Source organism: Rhea pennata, chromosome 2 (genome assembly GCF_028389875.1).
Source record: "Rhea pennata isolate bPtePen1 chromosome 2, bPtePen1.pri, whole genome shotgun sequence".
Lineage (NCBI taxonomy): Eukaryota > Metazoa > Chordata > Aves > Rheiformes > Rheidae > Rhea > Rhea pennata.
Genome location: NC_084664.1, coordinates 9,749,591 through 9,771,555, shown reverse-complemented (window position 1 = coordinate 9,771,555; position 21,965 = coordinate 9,749,591). Strand labels below are relative to the sequence as shown.

Sequence of the window (21,965 nt, the reverse complement as noted above, 5' to 3'; positions counted from 1 at the left end):
CTGAGAGATAGAAATGAGTGGACAAACATGAGTTTCATTTTCCTTATTGGTATCCAGGTGTGGGGATTTGGGGGGGAAACCGGCGGAGTAAGACTTACTTTTTATCACTATAGTTGTATAGTTACCAGCCAGCCAGTACTGAAAATTCTGAGTTAATTTTAATTACAATACCACTAATAAAGACAAAAATTTCCTTTAAATAGACTGGTTAAATGTCCTTAGGAAGGAGGGAGAGGGTATACAAAGGAATCAAACAAGGCTTAAGATAAAAGACCTGCCTGAGTTGCCCTCCATTTACACCAGTTTTCTACTAGCACAACCTCCAGCTTTGCTGCAGTTTTTCCTGATTTACTCCTTTATAAATGATCATTCAGGTCCCAAAATTCTTGGGAAACCTTACAGGTGCAAAGAGGCTTTAAGAATGAAGCTATAATGCTCTAAAAAGCGATAATTGATTTCAAAAGTCATATACTAAAGGTGAGCACAAAAAGTGGCTGCTAAGGGCGTTAAGTAATTAAGACCCAGTTAAAATCTACACAAACATTTGTCTCTCCTGTTTTCTGAAGGAAACTTCCTGTACTTCAGTGTTCATAAATAAAATTACAACAGTGCAGCAAATGTTGGAGAGCTTAAAATGAACAGTAAACCTCATCATCTGTGGAGCCCGAGCCCTTCCCTGCCTTTATGCGGAGCAAACAGCAAGCAGCAAGAACAGATTTAGAGGAAAATCAAAAATAACGGAGGTCTTCAAACAGTGATAATGCTGAATCTCAGCAAGTGAAGGCAACACATGCTTGCATCACTACAGCAAGCATGTACCCCACTGCAGCTACACGGAGGCATATGTGCGAAGGACCAGCAACATGTGTGCCCGTCATGCTACACGTGCACATATTGTGCTACACTGGCACAGAGTGTCAACCCAAGGGTGGCCTTGCCAACAGCCTGGTGGTCTGGTGCATGGTGTTGGGAAGGCGAGGTCTACAGCCAAAACAGAACCCCTGAAGGAGAGGCTGAGTCATGGCCTCCAAATCTCCACAGGGTTTGGCCAAGCTGGTGGAGGAGCCCGAATTGAGAAGGGAGTTCATGCCAAGGGCAGCTTGTGCAAACTCTTGCAAGGCACAGGGCACTGCTAAGTCAATGGGAGATGTGCCCAGCTCTCCCCTGGTGTTGCATAGCCCCAGTGGGGCCTGAGTGGATGAGGCTGGGTGGCTCCTCTGGAGTGAGGAGAGGTAGCCAAGGGACTCAGGTTCATGTGGAGCTGGTGGGCAACGTGTATGGGGGCTCTGGCAGCCAGGTCTGGGCCTAGATGAGCCAACAGGGCTCATCATGGTTGTCCCCTCCCCAAGCCCTGATGAGCACCACAGGACACTTGTTGCATCCAGGGTCCAATAACCAAAGGCGCTCCCAGGCCACCCATCAGGGGACCGAGAGAAGCCTTGGGGCAGCTCTTGGAGGTATCTGGCCCTATAGGGTAGTGGTGATGGAGCAGGATGCCCAGACAGAGCAGGATTGGGAGGTCCTCTTGGCACCCCCTCCCCAGGGTGCCCCATGGCCCTGTGGCAGGGTGGCAGTGAGCTCCTGCGTGTGCAGGGGTGACCAGAGGGTGCGGGGCCCTCAGAGAGGAGAGCCCTGGCCTCCCTCCCCAGGGAGCAAGATGACGGCCTGTGGGTTTCGGGGACAACAGGACGCAGCATTGATTTTTATAATCCACGACTGAGGGATTAATCCCTCTAAAGAGGGCATCGGTGCCCGACCCGGTGGCTGTTGTTGTCGCTGGGGTTTTTCTGTCTGTTTGTTTGTTTTTATTTTTTTTTTCTTTTTAAGTGTGCACGCAGCAGAGATGGGTGCAGGGGCCCCGCTGCCCCCTGCAGCAGCGCTGGGCTGGGGTCCGCGGGCGGCCGCGGCCGGGAGAGCCGCCGCCGCGCAGGGAACCGTGCGCCGGTGCCCTTCCCCGGGGCTCGCTGCTGGATTCCCTTCTCGCCCCCACCCCCGCCCCAACCCCCACCTACACCCACCCCCGGCAGAATTTGGGGCATAAGAAGTGCGGCGGGGGCGAGCAGCGGCGGGGCGCGGGCGGAGGCGCTGCGCTGCGCGGCCGCGGAGCGCGGCGCCCCCGGGCTCTGCCGGCCGCGGCCGGGCTGAGACTGAGCAGAGCCTCCCCGCACCCCCAGCTCTGCTTTCTTTCACATCTAATTTGATAGGAGGGTGATTTCAAGCTTACAACTTTTCTTGATTTCTCCCTCTTCCCCCCCCCCCAACCCCGTGCATTTATTACTTGCATTTAATTAATTCCTTCTTTGCGTTTCCTTTCCTGCTAATCTTTGGGTGACTGCTTTGTACATATGGCAATCTGATAATGAGGGAGTTTATCCTTATTCTCCATACTTCTTCATTGCAATGTCCACCCGTTTAGTGCCTGGAATATCGATCATCTTTCCTCGGGGAGGAGGACAAGGTAAGGAGGGGTGATAAAAGATTTGCAGTATCCCACACCATTAAGAATAGCTTTTATTCCTTGGCACTGTTTAATCAACTGTTATATCAAGTCATGCTGTTTAAGCAACCACATCAAAAGAACATACCCTCTTTTGTATAAATTATATATTCCTTGTATCTGTCTTCTCACATGCACACAGACGGGGAGATAAAGCTTAAGTTTGTTTTTTAATAGTATGAAGCAGGTATTTAGCTGTTACACAACTTGTTTCTTCAACTAAGTTGGTTGATAAAACCCTAGAAGACAAGCCACTGACTTTCTAACTTTTCCCCCATTCCCAAGTTAAAACGGCTACATTTAAAGTTAGGAAAGACAAATCAGTGACGCAGTAAAACTCTCTAAAGAAACATAAATAACAGAAGAAAAGGATACATTAAAGAAGAGGGAAGAGCACCAGTTAAAATCGGTCAGGGCGTTTTAGAACACTTTCGGCTTTTTTTCTGAAGTTTATGTAAAAAGATCACTTTGTTCCTTGAAACTCCGTGTTGTTCTGCTCATTACAGTTTACGGATATACAACTTTTTACCACTTAAAAACTAATTTTAAAGTCCATTTTCACATGGTTTAAGTTGATTACGACTCAACTATGTCACAGACCGGAAAACTCTCATATAATTGCTTGTTCCAAAGAGTTTTTTTCCTTAAATAAAGCTGATTTTTTTTTTTGTTTTTCTGAGAGAGTGGACTTTGAATTACTTCAGCATGTCGCCTTGGCGTTTTTAAGGACTCTTTAAAAACTCTTTAAAGTTTCTAGATTCTAGGACAAATTGCATTTTCTTTGGAGCACAAGTAAATGAGCTCTTTACAGGAACAGAAGTATTTGCTCATATGGGACTCTGCTTTTCTGTCTAACCTGCTCTATCAGCCCCATCTCTGCAATTTTGCTCGTCTCTCAACACCTTTGTCTGATGAGTAGCTTTTGGAGATCGGGATAAAGACATCACTTGCCACGCTGCATGAGATAACAATTAATTTAACATTAAACTTATCCCCTTTCCATTCACTTTGCTTGGATCGATCTCTGTTAATTGTGTTTGCGGATGCTTTCAACACCACGCTTTTCTTAAAAACTTAATGACACCCCGCAAGGAGGTGTAAGAGTCTAAAACGCTTCTCTTCGACTTCGACCAGAGAAACAAAGAATATAGCCCCAGCATGCTCAGGAGACCATCTATTTTTAATCAGGTGACTTTTCATGCACTTCTTAAGAGAAAGCAATACTTTGAGCTGGGTGATAGTTCTGTTAAAAAAAAAAAAAAAAAAAAAAAGTGGATCTCTCCATATTGCAGTTGTACAGAAACCAAACTCGCTAACTTCATAGAACTGCTGTCTCGGACCAGCTTTACTTTTTTCTTCCTGTAAAGTAGTCGTTTATCAGCTAAAAGGCGAGCGTGTGTGTTTAAAAACGTAGGTCTCTATGAGAGAGAGAAATGTCTCTTTTCAGTGGGAATAAACCTGTTACAAAGCCACTTAGGTAGGTTCACCCTTAAATGGCTTTGTTTTTCCCCCTTGGGCTTTAATATTTCCCAGATAGATTTCTATTTACCCAGCTACTTGATAATTCGACGTTTTATTTAATTGCAGCTGCCCTTAGAAACTTGACTTGCACTGAGGCAGCCTGCTAATCTTTTTTTTTTTTTTTCCTCCACAGAGGCATCTGTTACTCTTGCTGACAAATGTACCATTCTGCCAAGAAAGTTTTTTTTTTAAAAAAAAAAAAAACAGCATGTAATTGATGTTATCCCAAGAAAGCGCAATCTCCACCCCTTTCAGCTCCAAGCCCTTCAGGTAAAAGGGGAAAAAAAATCTTTCAAGAATTTGTTGCCTTTTTGAGGGTTAAAACATCAGAAGACAAGCTTGTCTCGCCTTGGCCAATCAGGACTCGGCCCTGGCAGCTATAATATAGAACTAAAGGCAGACTCCTCTCACAAGCGTCTTGCTTTGCTACCATTAAAATCAGACCCTTTTTTGTCTCTCGATTGCTGTCTCCCGACCAAACTCCGATGTGTTCCGTTATCAGCGACCTAAAGGCTGCCATTCCAGCACCTGTCTTGCTAGGGATCGGTGGATAGTACACGATTCAGAAAGCAGACAAGGACATAGGAGGCGAGAGAGCTCTAGAGAGACAGCCAGGGATAGGCACAGAGAGCTTTGAAGTAATTGGATTCAATGGACGAAATGCTGCTGTTGACAAGAATTCTCTTGGTGGGCTTCATCTGCGCTCTTTTAGTCTCCTCTGGGCTGACTTGTGGACCAGGCAGGGGCATTGGAAAAAGGAGGCACCCCAAAAAGCTGACCCCTTTAGCCTATAAGCAGTTTATTCCCAATGTGGCAGAGAAGACCCTAGGGGCCAGTGGAAGATATGAAGGGAAGATCACAAGAAACTCCGAGAGATTTAAAGAACTAACCCCAAATTACAACCCTGACATTATTTTTAAGGATGAAGAGAACACGGGAGCTGACAGACTGATGACTCAGGTAGAGCCACAGAGATACCTGTATTTGTGTTTGTTAACCTCTCTGAGCAATCCTAAAGGACGCATCTGTCTTAGTATTTTTGAAAGACCCCCCTTTCCCTCTCCCCCTCCTCCTCCTGCCCCCAAAACTCGGCTAGATTCCCCCATTGAATGTAAATACCATCTATCCAGACAAGTTCGCAGGGGCTGTAGCTGGAGCTATCTATATATTTGGTGGGGGATCTATGTAATACTTACAGTCATAACCGTGCCATGGCGTTCCTTGTAACTTGGTTAGAGATTGCTGTTTGCATTTGTCCCCAAGGATGCACTTTGATCAAACGAATTGCATACAGCTCAGAGGACCCCAAGCGTATAGTGACCGCCAGGCCACTCACTCGTTATTACAAGCGTGGTCCTCGGTTGATACAACTGCTGACTTTATATTTTATTTCATTTCTTTTCTTTTTTTGTTGCATTTCATTTTATCCTTCATTATTTTTTCCTTGCGATCATAGTCTAAATTTAGTAGGCATGCAATCGTGCACTCACAAAAGGCAGCTGAAGCCGGATCGACCATTCCTCTCCTGATTCCGTATTATATAGCTCGTATTGCAATACCATCATTTGCAATTGTGCCCATCAGAGCGTAAATATATTGATATTTCTTTAAGGATGCTCGCCACCAATGCTCTGGTACTTCCATATGGGAGGGACTTGCAACTTATCAGCATTGCATCACCTTCTGTTTTAAAAAATCTGATGGCACAAGGTTTACAACTGGGTAAATATTGGATCTCGGGTGGAATCAGATTGCGGAACCATTTTATGAAAAAAAAAAAAAAGGAAAGAAAGAAAGAAAACCCTCTCAGAGAGTCACCTCATAATTATTATTCATGCTCACCAGAGAGCTCGGTGAAGTCAATTGCTCTGCCAATCCCGGAGTTTCTGAAACTACATGCAATCTAGACACTGGAAATGGGTTTCCTCCAAATATAGGTCAGCAGCGCTTTTTTAATATTAATACATTTAAGCCCCACCTTAACGCTAGAACAGAACTCGCCTGGAAGGACTAGGCGGGGAGTGGGGACGGGGGGGAATTTCCCAAACTCTCCCCGCTCCCTCGGCCTGCTTTTCCGCACGTTTGCCGGCTCTCCCGGGGCGAGGGACCCGGCGCCGCCACCATCTCCTCCGACCACCTTAAATCGCCGCGTACCTAGGAGCGGCGCGGCGCGGCGCGCCTCTGCCAGGGAGCCGCGCCAGCCGCCGCCGCTGCCCGGCCGGGCGCGGGGCGCGGGGCGCGGCGGCGGCGGCGGCCCCCGGGGGCCCGCGCGCTGCCCCGCTCCTCGCCGCGCTCCTCCGCCCGCGCTGCGCGGCTCAGGGGCAGACGCAGCTCGCATTTTCAGCTCCACTTACTCCTCGCGGGTATCGATCGCAAACGGCTCGGATTGCAGCCCGTATCCTTTCCAGGCCGGCAAATGCCGCCGCCGAGGGCAGGCGCATCGCTGCGCGCGGGCGTGCGGAGCCCCAGCGGCGCGGCGCGGCGCGGCGCGGCGCGGGGAGAAGGGGCCGCGGCGGGCGGCGCAAGGTGGGAGCGCGGCGCTGCGCGGCGCTGCGCGGCCGCGGCCCGCCCGGCGAGCAGAGCGCCTTGGCGCGGCGCGGCGCGGCGCGCTCGCCGCATTAGCTGGCAGCGTGTGAACTTCTGACCTTCTGTCAACTTCCCTCAGACGAACGGAACGAAAACAAATACTTTTTCCTCCAGTGCCTATCGGCGAGCCCTAGACACAAAGGGCGAGGAGCAGGGGGCAGCGGGCGGGGGGCCGCGGACCCCGGGCGGGAAGGGGAGAGCAAGGTCGGGGCCCGAGGCCGGGCTCGCCGGCCCGGGGCCGCGGAGCGGGGCGCGCAGGGCCCGGCCCGGCCCGGCCCGGCCCGCAGCGCCCGGAGGTGCCGTCGGGCGGGCAGCGCCTCCCGCGCCGCCTTCCTCTCTCCCTCCTCCCGCGGGCCCGGCTGAATCGCGGCCTTCCCGAGCCCTTCAACCATGGAGAGATCTTTCCCTCAAGAGAATTGTTGAACTCGCGGAATAGTTGCCGAATGCATTAGCCGCTAGTTAATATTAACTTAAGTGGGGGAAAAAAACGCAAACAGAGCTCGGTAAGTCGGGTTTTCAAGTTTGCAGGTAACAGCCGCAGTTTGCTAAGGGCTCCCCCTTCCTCTCCCCCCCCCCCCCCACCCCGGCCATTGGCTGGATCTGGGGCAGAGATAAGGAGGCCAGGGCAGTATGATAAAGCTGGAATTTGTATGGAATAAAATAGCAATCTCGTGTCATGCAGGCACACAACCGGTGCGTGATGTGAGGAATTTAGAGATCAGCTTGGCATTTAGGAAGCCCACCAGGTTGTTTACACTGACAGGTACCTGTTAAGTGTTTCCTTCAAGCAATTCATTTGTGAAGAGATTAGGAGCTGGCAGGAGAGGGCTTGTTGAACAACTTTGCCTCCACACAAAGCGTTAGTGGAGGCAGCCCTGCTGAGCTTCACGGTGGCTGAACAGAATTGGGCTTGATTTGTGGCACACGACCCAATGAATTAATAAATAGTCTGGGCTTCACGGCTTTTGACTCTGACAATCCCGCTCAGCCGGTATAAAAGGGAGGAAGGTCCTTTAGGAGGTCGTTTCTCCTCGCTCCTCTCGCCGCGCAGGCTTTGGCCGGCGGCCGCCGGGCAGGGAGCGCGGGCGCGGGCCCTGCGCGCTCCCTCCGCGCCGCGGTTGCTTCCCCCGCTGCAAAGGGCGGCGGAGCGCGGCGCTTTCCCCTTGGCGGCAGCCGAGGATTGCTGCTTCGCCCCTTTACCGCTGCAAAACATCCTCATTTACGTGCAGGGAGGGGGGGAATATAGCGACTCAACTTCCTTATGCGGTTCAGCTTTCCTGCCGGGAACGTCGGTTCCGAGAGCCAGACATCCAGCTCTTTCCGCGAAGTGCTGAAGCCGCGTCACGCTGTAGGCCAGCGAGTCCGAAGCGACCTGCGGTTGCCGCGTGTGTCTCGGATCTTAATACGCACCGATGGAATTGCTTTCTGTGGCTGCGGTGCGTGCACGAGAACTTTGCTGTTGAGCAACCTTGTCACGTCCCTAAAAGCAGTAGGAATAATGGACGGGTTTTGCCCTTCTGGGAGCTGTGAAAAGGGCCTTTGTGGTGCGTGGCTCGACACAGTGGCAACATGTTGGGGAGACTTGTCCTGCAGAAGGCCAAACAGCCTAGCCAGAGGGTAGGGAATAGTGGCTTGCTGCGTCTTGCTTTAGCTTTACTCTGTATTGTTAGGGGCATCGAATGAGCTATATCGTGTATATCCGTGAGTTATGTTCCTCTTAGAAGGGTGGGGGGAGTTGAGAACGTGTATTTTTCTAGCTCTGTACCTCTAGACAAACGCTTCGCAATGCGTTCGGTGCTGATTTTCCTATTTCTGGATGGCGCTGAGTGGTGGATCCTTTTCTCCCTGTGACTGGTGTGTCCCCAGGGAGAGCTGATCTCTTCCGCTCCCCTACGCTAAGACACGAATTGCCCCAAAGTTTCTGGATTTTATTTAGAGCTCTTCACTCACCATGGCCTCCCTTTTTTCTGCCCACCCCCAACACACACACACACTTGCATCCTTAATTTACCCAAACCCTCTGAAAGCTTTTCACCCAACAGACGGCATGCTGGTGCAAGGCACATTCCAGTTCTAAGGAAAGCTGAGGAACAGGTCAGTGGTTAGAGAAAGAAGGAAAACCCTGTAGTGCCTCTCCATGGAGCTGGAAACGTTTCACTCCCTACAAAGAGCCTCCAAGCCCGCATAGTATCCCCGCGCTGATTAGCGTGGCTACTGGGTCTTCCCTTGCTTTTCCGCTTCCCACAAAGAGCTATATTATCGTGTGGATTTGCTCTGCTTTGTAGACGAGAGCGTGTATCTACGTTTAAAGCGGGATGAATGCTCCTCGCTCCTGCTGCTTTGAGGGCTCTAATGAGTGATCCACCAAGGGGGGAGGAAAAAAAATAAAGCCACCTCTCCTGCCAGCATATAAAGGCTGTTAACATGTATTGAGACCCCTTTCAACACGGAATTAAGCTGAAAGGGCGCAGAGAGGCATTCCGGGGAGCAGCGGTGACTCGCGGTGCGCTCGCTGGGCTCCGCTCCCCCGCGCAGGGACGGGGCGCTCGGCGGCCGGGGTTTGCCGATGGCTTTGGGAGTGCGCGCTGCCACCCCGCAGCCAGTTGTGGGGTGTGTGTGGGGGGGACCTCTCTGCCCCTCTCGGGGGGGGGGTGCTGTGTTTCGCCCCCTCGCACCCCAGCTTCACCCTCCTCCTCCTCACCTGCTTCCCTTTCCCTCTGCAGACACGTGGGAGAAGATGCTCAGCGCCGCCGCGGGGGGGGGGGGGGGGGGGGGGTCCCGGCGGTGCTAGGGAGAGGGGGGCGGAGGGCAGGGTGTAGCCCCCGTGCTGGGGTTCCCCGGCGGGAGCGGCGTGCCGGGGGTCGGGGTGGGGGTGGCCGGCGGCCGCCGCAGCCCCCCCGCGACGCCCTTTCCCTGCGTGTCCCTGCAGCGCTGCAAGGACAAGCTCAACGCGCTGGCGATCTCGGTGATGAACCAGTGGCCGGGGGTGAAGCTGCGGGTGACCGAGGGCTGGGACGAGGACGGCCACCACTCCGAGGAGTCGCTGCACTACGAGGGCCGGGCCGTGGACATCACCACGTCGGACCGCGACCGCAGCAAGTACGGCATGCTGGCCCGCCTCGCCGTCGAGGCCGGCTTCGACTGGGTCTACTACGAGTCCAAGGCCCACATTCACTGCTCGGTGAAAGCAGGTAAGGCGAGCCCGCAACCCTGCACCCCCGCAGCTCCCCCCCCTCCTGCCGCCGCCCCCCGGCCCTGCCCGCCCCGTCGGGGCGCGCCCTGCCTCCCCGCCGCCTCCTGGGGACCGCGGTGAGCGGAAGGACAGGGAAAGAAAAGAGAGGAGAAAGGGAAAAAAGAGAGAGAGAGAGAAGAAAGCCCGGCCAGCTGCAGCACTTTTTGACAGCGTTTTATGTCGCTTGTTTGTTTGCCCAGCCTTCCCACGAGCGCTGCGCGGCAGCCGCACACCCGTCTCCTCCCACCGTGGGATTTTCTGCTTTCTCTATCCAAAGAGCGTGTTCAACACAAATACTAGTGTCCGGCTCCAGCCGCCCCGTTGGCTGCACGCCTTACTCGCGATTGCTAATCTAGGAGTGAGAGCCGGCCAGGAAAATAAATAAATAACGTGGTCCCCTGCCTCCCTTGCAGCCGCTGGGAAATTCCCAGATAAAGATAGATAGATAGATTTTTTCCCCTCCCCTCCTCTGTGCTTACAACGCCACACGCTGTCTCAACCCGGGAACAGCTCACTCGCAAGAAATCGCCAACTCGCAGAGTTCATTTTCCGCTCACAGGTCGACGCTTTTTTTTTTTTTTTTTTTTTTTTTTTTTTTAAGCAAAACGCTTGGCGGGTGCCAGCCGGGCTTCCCCACCTCCTGCGTGCTTGCTGCATGGCAGCTAAATCCTATTTTAATAGCATCTTTTAGCCAAGTAGTGCGCTAGAAGTGTCAAGAAACACCTGGCTGCAAAAGAAAATAATGGGCTCTCTCTAAATATATCCGTTTACCTCAAAACCAGTAGCCGCACAGCAGTGAAACCAGTCGCAGGGCCTCATCCTGCCTGTCTGCAACTGGGACACAATTTCCCCCCGCCTGCCCTGGGCCTGGCCTGGAGCTTCCCAGGGCTCTTCCAAAGTGGTACTTCTCCTGGCCCATGCTGGCTTTATCCTGAGCCCCTGACGCTGCTCTTGCTAATCTCCCCCGTCCTTTCTAGCCCAAAGGAGGCTCTGCAAAACTGTCGGACTTGCAGTGATACGAAACGTCCCTTTCAATAGGGAAGACAGGCTTTAGCTCAAGGTGTCTGATCGTGATGCACAATAACCTTATTGCGGGTGAACAACATAAGCCAGCTCCATGTATATTGCATAGGAGAGGAACGATTCCAATCTACTCATTGAAATTCCGCACACACGGACTTTGGGGGTAATATTTAGTGCATGTCAGGCAGGGTCGTGTGACTGTACTAGGCGGGTTTCGAGAGAGCGGGCTCGAATTCCCTCGGCTCAGCCTGATTTCAAATTGGCCAAACCTCGTTTCATGACAGAGCATCTTATGAGAAGATTAAACCCTATAATTCCAGGCAGGAAGATTCTTTATCTAGATCTCTGTTTGCAAAAAGTATGATCCCGGAGACTGGAATGCAAAGAAGAGTTCCCCCAAGGCCTGAATTATTGTCATCGGGACAGAGGAGGGAGAGGCAGGGGTGGTAAAAGGGACATTGATAATGCGCTACAGCAAGTATTTAGTGCAAGCTTCTACATTTAAAATTCAAATACACATCTTGAGTGCTTTGGAAAAGTGGCTCTGCTGTGCAAATAGTGCTTGGAAGGTCCTGGGTTTTTTGGAGAGTATGTGTGTGAATTGGCACATAGGGTTTCTGCACCTGAACAAATAGGGAGGGGGAGAAAAGGGGGGCAAAGAAGCTGGGAAAAAAATGGAAGTGTCCTCTCTTCCAAGAGTGTCTGCATTTATTACATGAATCAGAATGACAATGCTGATCCTTTATTGGATTTTAATTAGAGAACCCAAACAAGCACGGCTCAAAGAAGCAGATTTTCACACCTCTGCCAATTCACTGGCATGTTTGTAGAGCTGCTACACTACTAGATCTATTCATCAAGTCCCTGAATATGCAAACAAAGCTCAAGCCAGACCTTTACTTCGGGCTTGTACTAAGGTGTAGTTTGCTAGCAAAGGGCTCCACATAAAGCACATAGCTTGTTTGTTGCCATGTCCTCCCTGAAGAGGCCTGGGAGATCTTGCTGCTTCATTTCTGCAGAAGTGATAAAGTCGTTAGCAAATCAATAACATTCTAATTTTCGCCCTTCCTGTCCTTCCTGAGAAAGTCGTTAGGAGACACTCCAAGTGTTTACTTAAATCATAATAGCTTCAGAATCAGCCACACAAAATGTAAAATCCGACCACCTTGAGGAGATAAATTGCTAGGGCCCTACACTGGCATGCCGAGTAACTGGGAGAGTCCAAGGGAAGGCAAGGGAAGAACTGGGAATGCGAGTAACTGTGGCAAAGACACTTGCTGCTGCAAAGGGCATGGGCATGGGCTATAACCCAACAGGCAGAAAAAGAGAGCTTTTAGGAACAGGCAGGAGTCACTAGGGCAAATCAGAGGCCGGTGTAGCAAAAGGCAATGGCCTTTTCTAATCGTTACACACGTGAGCTGGCTTCATTTTCATGGAGAAGGTGGAAGAGAGGCTTTAGATTGCTGAAGTCCTGTGGCTACTTCTGGTTTGTTTACATGCTACCGCTCGTCCTGGCAGGCCTTGTAAGCCAGTAGAGGCTACGGTAGTTAGCATCAGAAGCCTGAGGAGCTCCATCAACTACGTCCTTGTGGTGCCTAAAGGAAGGATGCTCAGGTCTGACGCAGGCATGAGGATGCCCTGGGACGGAGGGCAGCAAGCAGAGGCACCTGCTTCTAGCTGGGTGGGAAAAGCATGGGAGATGCTTTCATACGGAAAGGGAAGATGGTGTGGGTTGGAGGAGCAGCATGGTCTAACAGGCAGGCTGTCGGCTGGAGACTCGGGAAACCTGGCGTTTCTTGCTGATGGCTTCCAGGGGGGTGACACGCAAGTGAGCCTGCATCTTGGTGCAAAGTCTCCTTCTCCTGCCCTTTGGTGGTTTCTATGCTGAAGAGAGACCCTCCTTTGGCAGGGTTGCGTAGGGCTGTTGATCAGAACGCGCAACTCTAGAGCTGCTGCTGGCACAGCCGCTGCCTGAGAGGAAGAGAAACCTTGGTCCAGCAAGAGTTTTCTGCTTTGGAAGTCTATGAATTGATCTGGCACCGTGTGCCAGATGCAGGGCAAACAGGATCCAAGAAATGGATGATCCTGGAATAGCCTTTTTAGCTCTGGAATAGCTGAGGGAAGGCAAGGAGACGCTCTCTCCCTGCACCTCTCCCGAGGTAGGGACGGCCTGGGAAGCGGCCCGCGCCCGGGCCAGGCGGGCAGCCCGGCGCTAACCCCCGTGTGCCTCTCTCCTTGCACAGAGAACTCGGTGGCGGCCAAGTCGGGGGGCTGCTTCCCCGGCTCGGCCACGGTGCACCTGGAGCAAGGCGGCACCAAGCTGGTGAAGGACCTGAGCCCCGGGGACCGCGTGCTGGCGGCCGACGCGCAGGGCCGGCTGCTCTACAGCGACTTCCTCGCCTTCCTGGACCGCGAGGACGGCTCGCCCAAGATCTTCTACGCCATCGAGACGCGGCAGCCCCCGGCCCGGCTGCTGCTCACGGCCGCCCACCTGCTCTTCGTGGCCCCCCAGCACAACCAGTCGCAGGCGGAGGCGGCCCGGAGCCGGGCGCTCTTCGCCAGCCGCGTGCGGCCGGGCCAGCGGGTCTACGTGTTGGGCGAGGGCGGGCGGCAGCTGCTGCCGGCGGCCGTGCACCGCGTCTGGCTGCAGGAGGAGGCCTCGGGGGCGTACGCCCCGCTCACCGCCCAGGGCACCATCCTCATCGACCGCGTGCTGGCCTCCTGCTACGCCGTCATCGAGGAGCACGGCTGGGCGCACTGGGCCTTCGCCCCTTTCCGCCTGGCGCACGGGCTGCTGGCCGCCCTGGGCCCCGGCGGCGGCGGCGGCGGCGGCGGCGGCGGCGGCGGCGCGCTCGGCCCCGCGCCGCCCCAGCCCGCCGCCGGCCTCCACTGGTACTCGCGCCTCCTCTACCGCATCGGCAGCTGGGTGCTGGAGAGCGACTCCCTGCACCCGCTGGGCATGGCGGTGCCGGCCAGCTGAGACCCCCGCCGCCGCCCCGCGCGCGCAGAGCGGACGCAAAAGCAAAAACCCTATTTTTCAGAAAAAAGAAAAGAGAGCGAGAGAGAGCGAGAGAGAGAGAGCGCGGCTTGAGACTTAAAGATGATAATAATAAATAATAATAATAAAGTAGGACAGTCCAAAGTAGACTTTAAGGGAGACAAAGACCCCGGGAAGTTCTGTTCCGTTTAGTTTATAAATATATATATATTTTTATTTGTTCTTTTGTTTTTTGTCGTTTTGTTCGTTGCTTTATTGTTTTTTTTTTTTTTTCCTCCTCTCCTGGATATTTATTTCTTTGGTATTTTGAATAGATGTTTTAAATGATATGAACCGGACCTTCAAGAGCCTTAAATAGTTTCTTTGATAATTTATTATCATGTGAACTGTACTCACAGGGGAAAAAAAAATTATTTTGTGAGGCCAAGCAAAACTGCGCAGAGTCTATTTTTCTACATGTCACGTGTGTCCTGACTTTCAGAAAGCAAAATTCTGTACTTTCCCATCTCTCCATTACATTGCTCCTTCATTTCAGCAAGTCTAAAAAACAAGCAAACAAAATAGACAAACTTCATGGGGGTCCGTAAATTATATTTTTATACACAGAATTGTAAATTAGATTTTTTTGAGAGATCAATACTTAACTGAATCACATTTCGTTTTTTGAAATAGTGTAAAATATGAGAATATATTATTTTAATTTAAATAGTTTCAAATGTAACGTCATTTCCTGTATTGTTTTCCATGTCTCTTAAATATTTTGCTTTGTAAAAACACCATTTGGCCACGTTCATGGAAGTCAAGACTGTTACACAAACTTTTTATTTGCAAAACCGTAAGAAACTTTGTTATTTTTAACTTCAAAAAATTTATTAGAAAATAATATTTTTTAAAAAGCGCACATGGCGGCAATTCTGTGACGATGGAGATGGTAGTTTGTACAGAGGGGAGAAAAGGATGTTTTGCATTAATAAATTGAGAAATAACTGCTGTAAATTTACTAAAATGTATTTTTGAATATTTTGTAATAGTTTTAATAGTTTTATAGAAATAAAATGTGCCATGCACAGTCTGGTTAGTATATAATAATTAAGAGTTCCTGGTGCATCCCATTTTTTTCTTTTCTTTTTTCCTTTTTGCTTATTGGTTTAGGAAACATAATGCCTAAAGGAGTGCCCGTAATTTTCTTTAGATGTGTTGCTTTATGACTTTTAATTTTGATACGTTCAGTGAGTAAGCGAATTCGTCGCATCCGCTTTTAACCTTAAATCTGTTGTACTAACAGTAGAACCTCACTTACCTGCACTAACAACCGGGAGAAGCGGTTTGCACCCCCAGGGCTGGGACCCATCCTCACCGTCCTTGCTCAGGCGCTGCGCCCAGTTTCAGCTCCGGCTTCTGGGTCCACCGCAAGGTCCGCGCCAGCGGCCGCAGAAGTCTCCTCGCTGACTCCCACCGGCCTGAAGTCGAGGTTGCCCTTTGAAGCGGACGGCGCCGACGGCTGCGTTCCCGCCGCAGCGTCTCGGTAATTTTCTGCTTAGCTCCCGGCGATGCAAATCTGGTGAAACGGCACTGAATTTGGCGAGTTCGTGCCGCTGGCGCTGGAAGAAAAATAATCCGGCGAGCGGATTTCGCTGGCTGTTTTGCCTGAGCAAAGGCGCAGAGTTTGGGGCCTTTTTGGAATCAGTGAAGAAAAGAATGCAACACCCTTAAAAAAAAATAAGAAGGCATAAAAAAGCATAGTGCTTTGCAGAAAAGGGCGACGGAGTTTGTTCGTTTATTCCGAGAGACGTCGCCGAGTTATAACGCACCAGAATCCATGCCAAGACACCGATTAAGGCATGTAGTGGAGACGTGTTTTGGAAGACCTGGTTGGCTCCGTGGGCTCCTGGCCGAAGGGGGCTCACCAGCCCCCGTGGAGGACCCGGCGGCATGCCGGGGGCCGGCCGCCTCTGCCGGTTGTGGGTGCTCGTCAGTGAGGTTCTGCTGTGCTCTGTGAAACACCCCCTCCTCCGCCCCGACGGGGCTTTTCCCCTTCTTTTTCAGAAAAAAAAAAAAAAAGAAAGAAAAAAAAGTTTGCAAAACATTGTGCGCGCACGTCTCAGACAGGACCGCGATGGAAGGAAGGGAGCTTTTCTTGAGTGTCTTCTGACGTTCTCCTCGGCCCCCGCCGTCCGCCCGTTCAGGACGCCGGCCCGTTCGGCTGCTCGGCTCGGCCCCGGCGCCGGCAGGCAGCTCCGCGGCGCCGAGGCCGTCCGCCGTGACGTCTCGCCGCGGGGCCGCGGGCCGGCGCCGGCTCCGCCGAGGGCCCGGCGTCGCCTTCGCTCCTCGAAGCCCGGGAGCTGCCGGAGCAGTGAGGGACCGCAGCCCCGGTGGCACGCGCGTCCACGCCAGACTCCTGCGGACGGGGCGGCCTCGCAGAGCGACGGCCCGTGGGGCCACGCGGCCGCGCGCGTAGGGTCGTGTGCGAACGCGGCGGGGATTGTGAACGTCCGCAACGCCGAAAGTGGATGTTTCCAGGGCATGTGAAAATGTGATCTCTGAACCAATGAGTCTCTGCGTTTTTAAGAGTTTGTCCTTAATATGGCGATGTCTGGGCATCTAAGCTCTCTTACCCGTATCTCTGAACAGCAGTTGGTGTTTTATAAGGCCTTTAGCATCAGAAAACGACCATGTCAAAGCTTATCTCCTCCATGTTTAGAGATGTCAGCAGTTGAACTTAAGACCTCATTTCAGGGGGCCTCAATCTCAATCGTAACTGAGATGAGAAAGAGCTATTAGGTCAGAGCCCATGCTTTTGAAAGGCAGGATGTATTCGCCAGTAGAGAACCCAGCCTACCAGGCACTGCTGCATTTACCGCAACCCAAAGGCCAAGACGAGCTCAGAGCTTTGCAGCGTGAGAGGAGCTAAGATGCTGTCTTGTGTTAGCATCAACCTGTTTCGCCAAGTAAAGAAATGCTGTGCTGTGTCTCTCATTGCACGTGTTTCTGATGACTATATGTCTCCCTCTCACCGTATATTTATTACATCTCTTGCTGATACCTTCAGCGCGTCCCGTCTGGACCACCCCTCCATCGTAGGCGTTAGAAGTGCTTTGTTAGCTGGACCGATACAACTATAGTTACAGCTCTCGTATGAAGGATCTACTGTCATAACCTTGTGCAAGAAGTCTAGGCAATGTCACAGTCCATTTTCAGGGTCCAAGTACGGCAATAGTTTGTATAAAATGTACACATAGTGGTGGCTACAGAATAGTTTATGACTAAATACATATCTATTACTGTTAAAATAATGTATAAGAATGTACTTGAAGCTATTATCCTTGTGCTCTGTTGTCTGAATAATTAAAGAAATTACAGAGACTTGCTGAAATGTCTGTTATGTGGCAGCGTTCCTATCACATGCTTTCAGCTCTTTAGTGTTTTCCCCCCCGCGCCGGTGTTTGAAACGGGATTTGGCGAGCTCACGCGCTGCCTCGCTCTGCCCTCGGAGCCGCGCGAGTTCGCTCGGGAGGCGCAAGCCGGCGGGCGCCTCTGGCAAGCAGGGCAGGAACGCTGCACGGGGCGCGCTGGGTGCTGGGGGGAGCCTCTTCGGCTCCCGCCTGAGGTCGTGCAGGCAGAGTATTATTATTTACGTGTGAAATACTGTGTGGATGTGCAAAGAAAACTGATTTGTCAGCGGTTTCTGGAGAGAAAGAGATGCCCTGGGTGCTGGATGTCGGACGCGCTCCGCAGCCTCCCCCGTCAGAGCCAAAGTGAGAAGTGACTCTAGTGAGTCCGGGGCTTCTTTAATGCTTATTTTTAGCTAATCAAACTGGTTGTTCACACAGTACCCAACCCAAAATTCTTATATGTCAGAGCAAGCAGCTGAAGGGAAGTTTGGCTTTGCCAATAAAAGAGGGTCACATCTGTAGTGCAGCTTAAATCCAAGCCAAGCACTAAATCAAACCAGTTATTTCAGCTCCAGGTAACCGTGCAGGGCCACAGCTGACAGCCCTTCATGTTGTCATAGATAAAAGTATGCATAGCTATATTTTCTTCTATATGTGTATATCTGTATATATGCATATATATGTATATACAATATAAACGTGTATACATGTATATATACGCATATGCATAATATTGCTGCCTACATATTAAGGGCTTAGTGGAGCCTACAGGCCTATAAATGTGTTTACACAGGCCCTCCCGAACATTTCACATCATGCTAAAGTTGAACAGGCTGATTTAAATCAGCTGAGTTTGGTGATAATTGGACAGCAGTTTTGCAGCTCCAGTATGACATACATTTCATTTACGGTGGGAAGGAAATCAGAACGAGCATTTTATTTTACTCATTACTGCAAGCCATAAGGGAACATTAGATTTCCTAAGCTTCTGAAGCTTTTGAAATTCTCTCTTCAGCAGTTTCTGCCTTATAACTAGTATAAACTTCACCCCCCAAAAGGCTCAGTTTTCCACAGAACATTTTCTAGTTTCCAACGGAGCAGAATTAATGTGCCCTTTGGTCTATGCAGGCTGCAAATGGAAAGAAAATACTTTTTAAAAAGTGAACCTTTAAAAACAATGGGATTTTCTCAGATTCTGATGGGAGCAGGATGAAGACTACAGACATTATTTATGCTGAAAATGTTAAATTCCACTTTTCATATCTTGTATTTGGGGTGTTTAGTCTTAAGCACTTAAGTGCTTTTGATTTTCAGGACAAATTGACAAAAAGAAGTGAGAAAATCCAGGAAATCTGAGTTCAATAAGCCAGTGCTGGTTCTAGTAAGATCAAATGCAGCTTTCAGGGCTGATTCAGATGCACATGGAGTTATTCTGGAGTTTTCTATCACCTTAAAGTGCAATCTATGACCCTTAATCAACTCTCCCCCCCCCCCCATTTTTAAGTGAGCTCAAGCCTAATGTTCAGACAAATCTGGGTGCAATTTGGAAATAAAATCACCATGGGGCAGAGAGCTGCTGCATCTCTGCAGTTGTTCTTGACCAGCTCTTCAGGACACCACGGGTCTCCTTTAAAAGGGGATTTTGCTCTCTGTAAAAGTCCCCTGGAAAATGTTCCAGGTAACATTTTAAGTCTCCAGTCTTCCCATGGTCTTGACTGTTAGGAGATGAATGATAAAGCTGTGTGTAACGACAACAGCATCCTTTTTCTCTCACCCACACCTAGACACGCTGTCACACGCCTGGCGCGAGGTTTCTCTTGGTGGGAGGAAGCAATGGGGCCTTCTCCTGCTGAGCTCCGAGCATCTTCAAGAATGGAGCTTCACAATCTTTCTGGGCAACTAATCTTATTAAATAGGCTAATATTTTGTCTAAATATTGTTGACATATTATATTCTACCTACTACAAATCTCCCTTTATATTTTCTTTATATTTCCTTTTCTTTTGAGGTGGGGAAAGAGAATCCCCAGAATTAAAAAAATATATAATATTTAAGAAATCATAACTTCAAAATTCAGGACTTTCCGAGGCCTGCTAAGCTCTGCTGCTGCTGCTGCAATTCGTTCCTTACAGAGACAACAGCAGCCTTTGCTGAGGGTGTCATTACTCACTCAGCTAGCCTTTTACCCTGTGAGTCCCATCCTCTTTTCTACAACAGTAAGCACTGCTTTTAATTATAAGACTGTGATGAATGCAAATAAATAGTAGTCTCAGAATTGCTCATGAACAACTCTCTTGGAATAGTCACCAATGTTGGTGCAAGCTCTGTTGGTTCCTCCAAATGATGCTCTTTCTACTCCACATATATTTTTTTTTTTTTTAGAAACAGTAACGTTATAAATGTGCAGTATGGAACAAATCTGTTCTGGCACTGTATTTGTGTGAGTAACCGTTTGTGCTAACAGCGGTGGAACCTATGGGGTTCACAGGCATCAGAAAGTCCAATAGGCGTTCAAATATTTGCAAATAATGAATCACATGATCCCACCAATAATAACAAACCAATCTAGTTGCTTTCATTAAGGAAAATAACTATGGATCACTGTGTACTATGGGCCCAATCCAACAACCACCAGTGTCAAAAGGACTCTTTCTGCAACTTCAAATGGGAATGGAGTTGAGCTGTGTTTGCTCAGCTTTACTAGGTGTACCCCTCACTTTCATACCGCATGATTAAATAATAGCATTTATCAGGTGAGCAAGAATTTCCTACAGCAGTCAACAGTGGGCAAATGTCATTTCTTGACTGCATGTGTGCAGCTCCCACTGATGTCAGTAGGGTTATGTATGGGCAAAATGAGGTCAGGTTGTGTTGTCCTACTTTACGTGCCCTGTGGTATTACACTCAATTAAGTTTGTCTCCCAGGACGCAGTCTCCCTCCCACTTAAGTCACCAGGAACTTTGTCCCAGTGTAGGAGAAGGCATGAAATATTAGTCTTTGATCTAGAGTGCAGCAATGTAAGTTTAACTCAGGTATTAACTCATGAAGCTGCTTCATGGCTTATATTCACTAGACAAAAATAATTCTGTGAAATCAGTGTACAATATCTCAAGGAGAACCCAGCAGCTCTGCAAGCTCATTCACAACCTTGTGGAGCATGGTGGCCTCAGCAAGAGCTTCTTCCCCAGCCAGTGTGTCACCTTCTCTGCCATCCACCAAGAGTTCCCCAGAGCGCCTTGCAGAGAGATGCTGAATACTGTGGCTAACGTTTTTTGAGGCAGAGCAGGCGAGTCAGTCATATCATCTCCTGTGCAGGTGATCACATGCTAGACTATTTTGAAAATATTAAGCACTGGTCAAAGCAAATTGTAAATACCGTAAGAATGTTAGGTGAAGAAGAAAGCAGTAAAAATCACTCAGTACATACAAATTTCATGTTGCCAGAATGATGCTATGCTTTAAGTGAACCTCAGTTCAGTTCTTGCCTCTTTCACAGATTTTTTCTGATCTTGTAGCTTGATCTCGTTCTGCTTTCCCGAGAGATGTGCAGAGCACTCTGAGGATAGTTTTCCAGGATCTATGTGGTCTACAGGACTAGAAACGCAGTGACGCAGATTATCATCTATAGACTTCTGTGTCACTGAGAGGAATCCCTTCTGCTTATATATTTTAAAGCCCAAGGAAGATTCAGAACTGTCATGCATAGATGTACATTAATATAGCACATATATAGCTTATTTGAAAGCCCTCTTATTTCTATGATGGTTAAAAAATTAAAACTGCATGAAATTTTTAAATATCTCACAGTTTTCAGCACTAGGTGTCTTTATACATAATATAAGCATGCTAGGCTTTCAAATGTATCTCCATGTGCCTCTTAGTAAAGCAATAGGGCCTGGAGAGCTATTTGTTTTGCCCGGAAGTAGGTATGTACTGGCTAACTGTAGGGATCTAGGCTGACACAAGGTCTGTAGCCTATAAAAGGAGCCGAGACACCAAGAGGCTGTGTAAACACCTGCATTTGGAGTCTAAAGGTAGGTGTCCTAACATGGAGCTGAATTCTGCCTGAAACGTCACTTCAACCCTCTGTTTTCTGTGGAGGCTTCCATGCGATGCTGGATCATGATAAAGACCTCTGTGATTCATCCAGTGGTCCCAGCACAGGGTGCATAAAAGATTTTTTGTAGCTACACAAAGAGGCCGAGTGTTGACAAATCCACCCGTGTCCACAACCAGGGTAAACCTGGCATAGTCAGAAGAGAGAGTTTTCTCAGGAACCAGCCTTCTGCTGTGGGATGAGCTATGCAGGACTTCAGAAGCGCCACAAACCTCAGCAACTTTCATGCCAAGCGTTCATGCACACTTGTTCAGCCTTGCCTTCGTCAGTATAAACACAGTGCACGTACAGTGTAGTTAATTAAAACTATTCCCTCTCCATTTCCCCCAAGGGGGAATGAAGGGAGAAAAGATAGAACCACATGGGAGAGGTGTTATTCGCATTGCTTAATGTTATCTGGAGGGAGGCACAAAATGTGGTGGAGAAAAAAGCTGCAAAGGCCTGAGAGAGCACTATGGAGAGCTGTCTCTGGAAGGAAACTTCCCTTGTCATGTACTTGTACTGTCAAGCAAAGAAGTGATGTGTTTCTGGAAGAGCTAGAAAACAGAGATCGTGCACTTTCCAAAGTGAGAAGACATGGAGGTCTGCCACTGACACC

The 21,965-nt window shown here is 49.8% G+C and overlaps 1 protein-coding gene across 2 annotated transcripts; it reads left to right on the top strand.

Annotated features, from left to right (window-relative positions):
- The first annotated feature begins 4,669 nt into the window (after positions 1–4,669).
- Positions 4,670–14,486, top strand: SHH (sonic hedgehog signaling molecule). Of its 2 annotated transcripts, none has more exons than XM_062567666.1 (3): positions 4,670–4,978; positions 9,534–9,795; positions 13,103–14,486. In XM_062567666.1, exons 1-3 carry the CDS (start codon positions 4,670–4,672, stop codon positions 13,837–13,839), a joined length of 1,308 nt encoding a protein of 435 aa, XP_062423650.1. In that variant the 3' UTR covers positions 13,840–14,486. The 2 variants fall into 2 exon arrangements, with proteins under 2 accessions (XP_062423650.1, XP_062423651.1); XM_062567667.1 differs by lacking the exon at positions 4,670–4,978 and adding an exon at positions 7,940–8,040.
- The last annotated feature ends 7,479 nt before the right edge of the window (positions 14,487–21,965 follow it).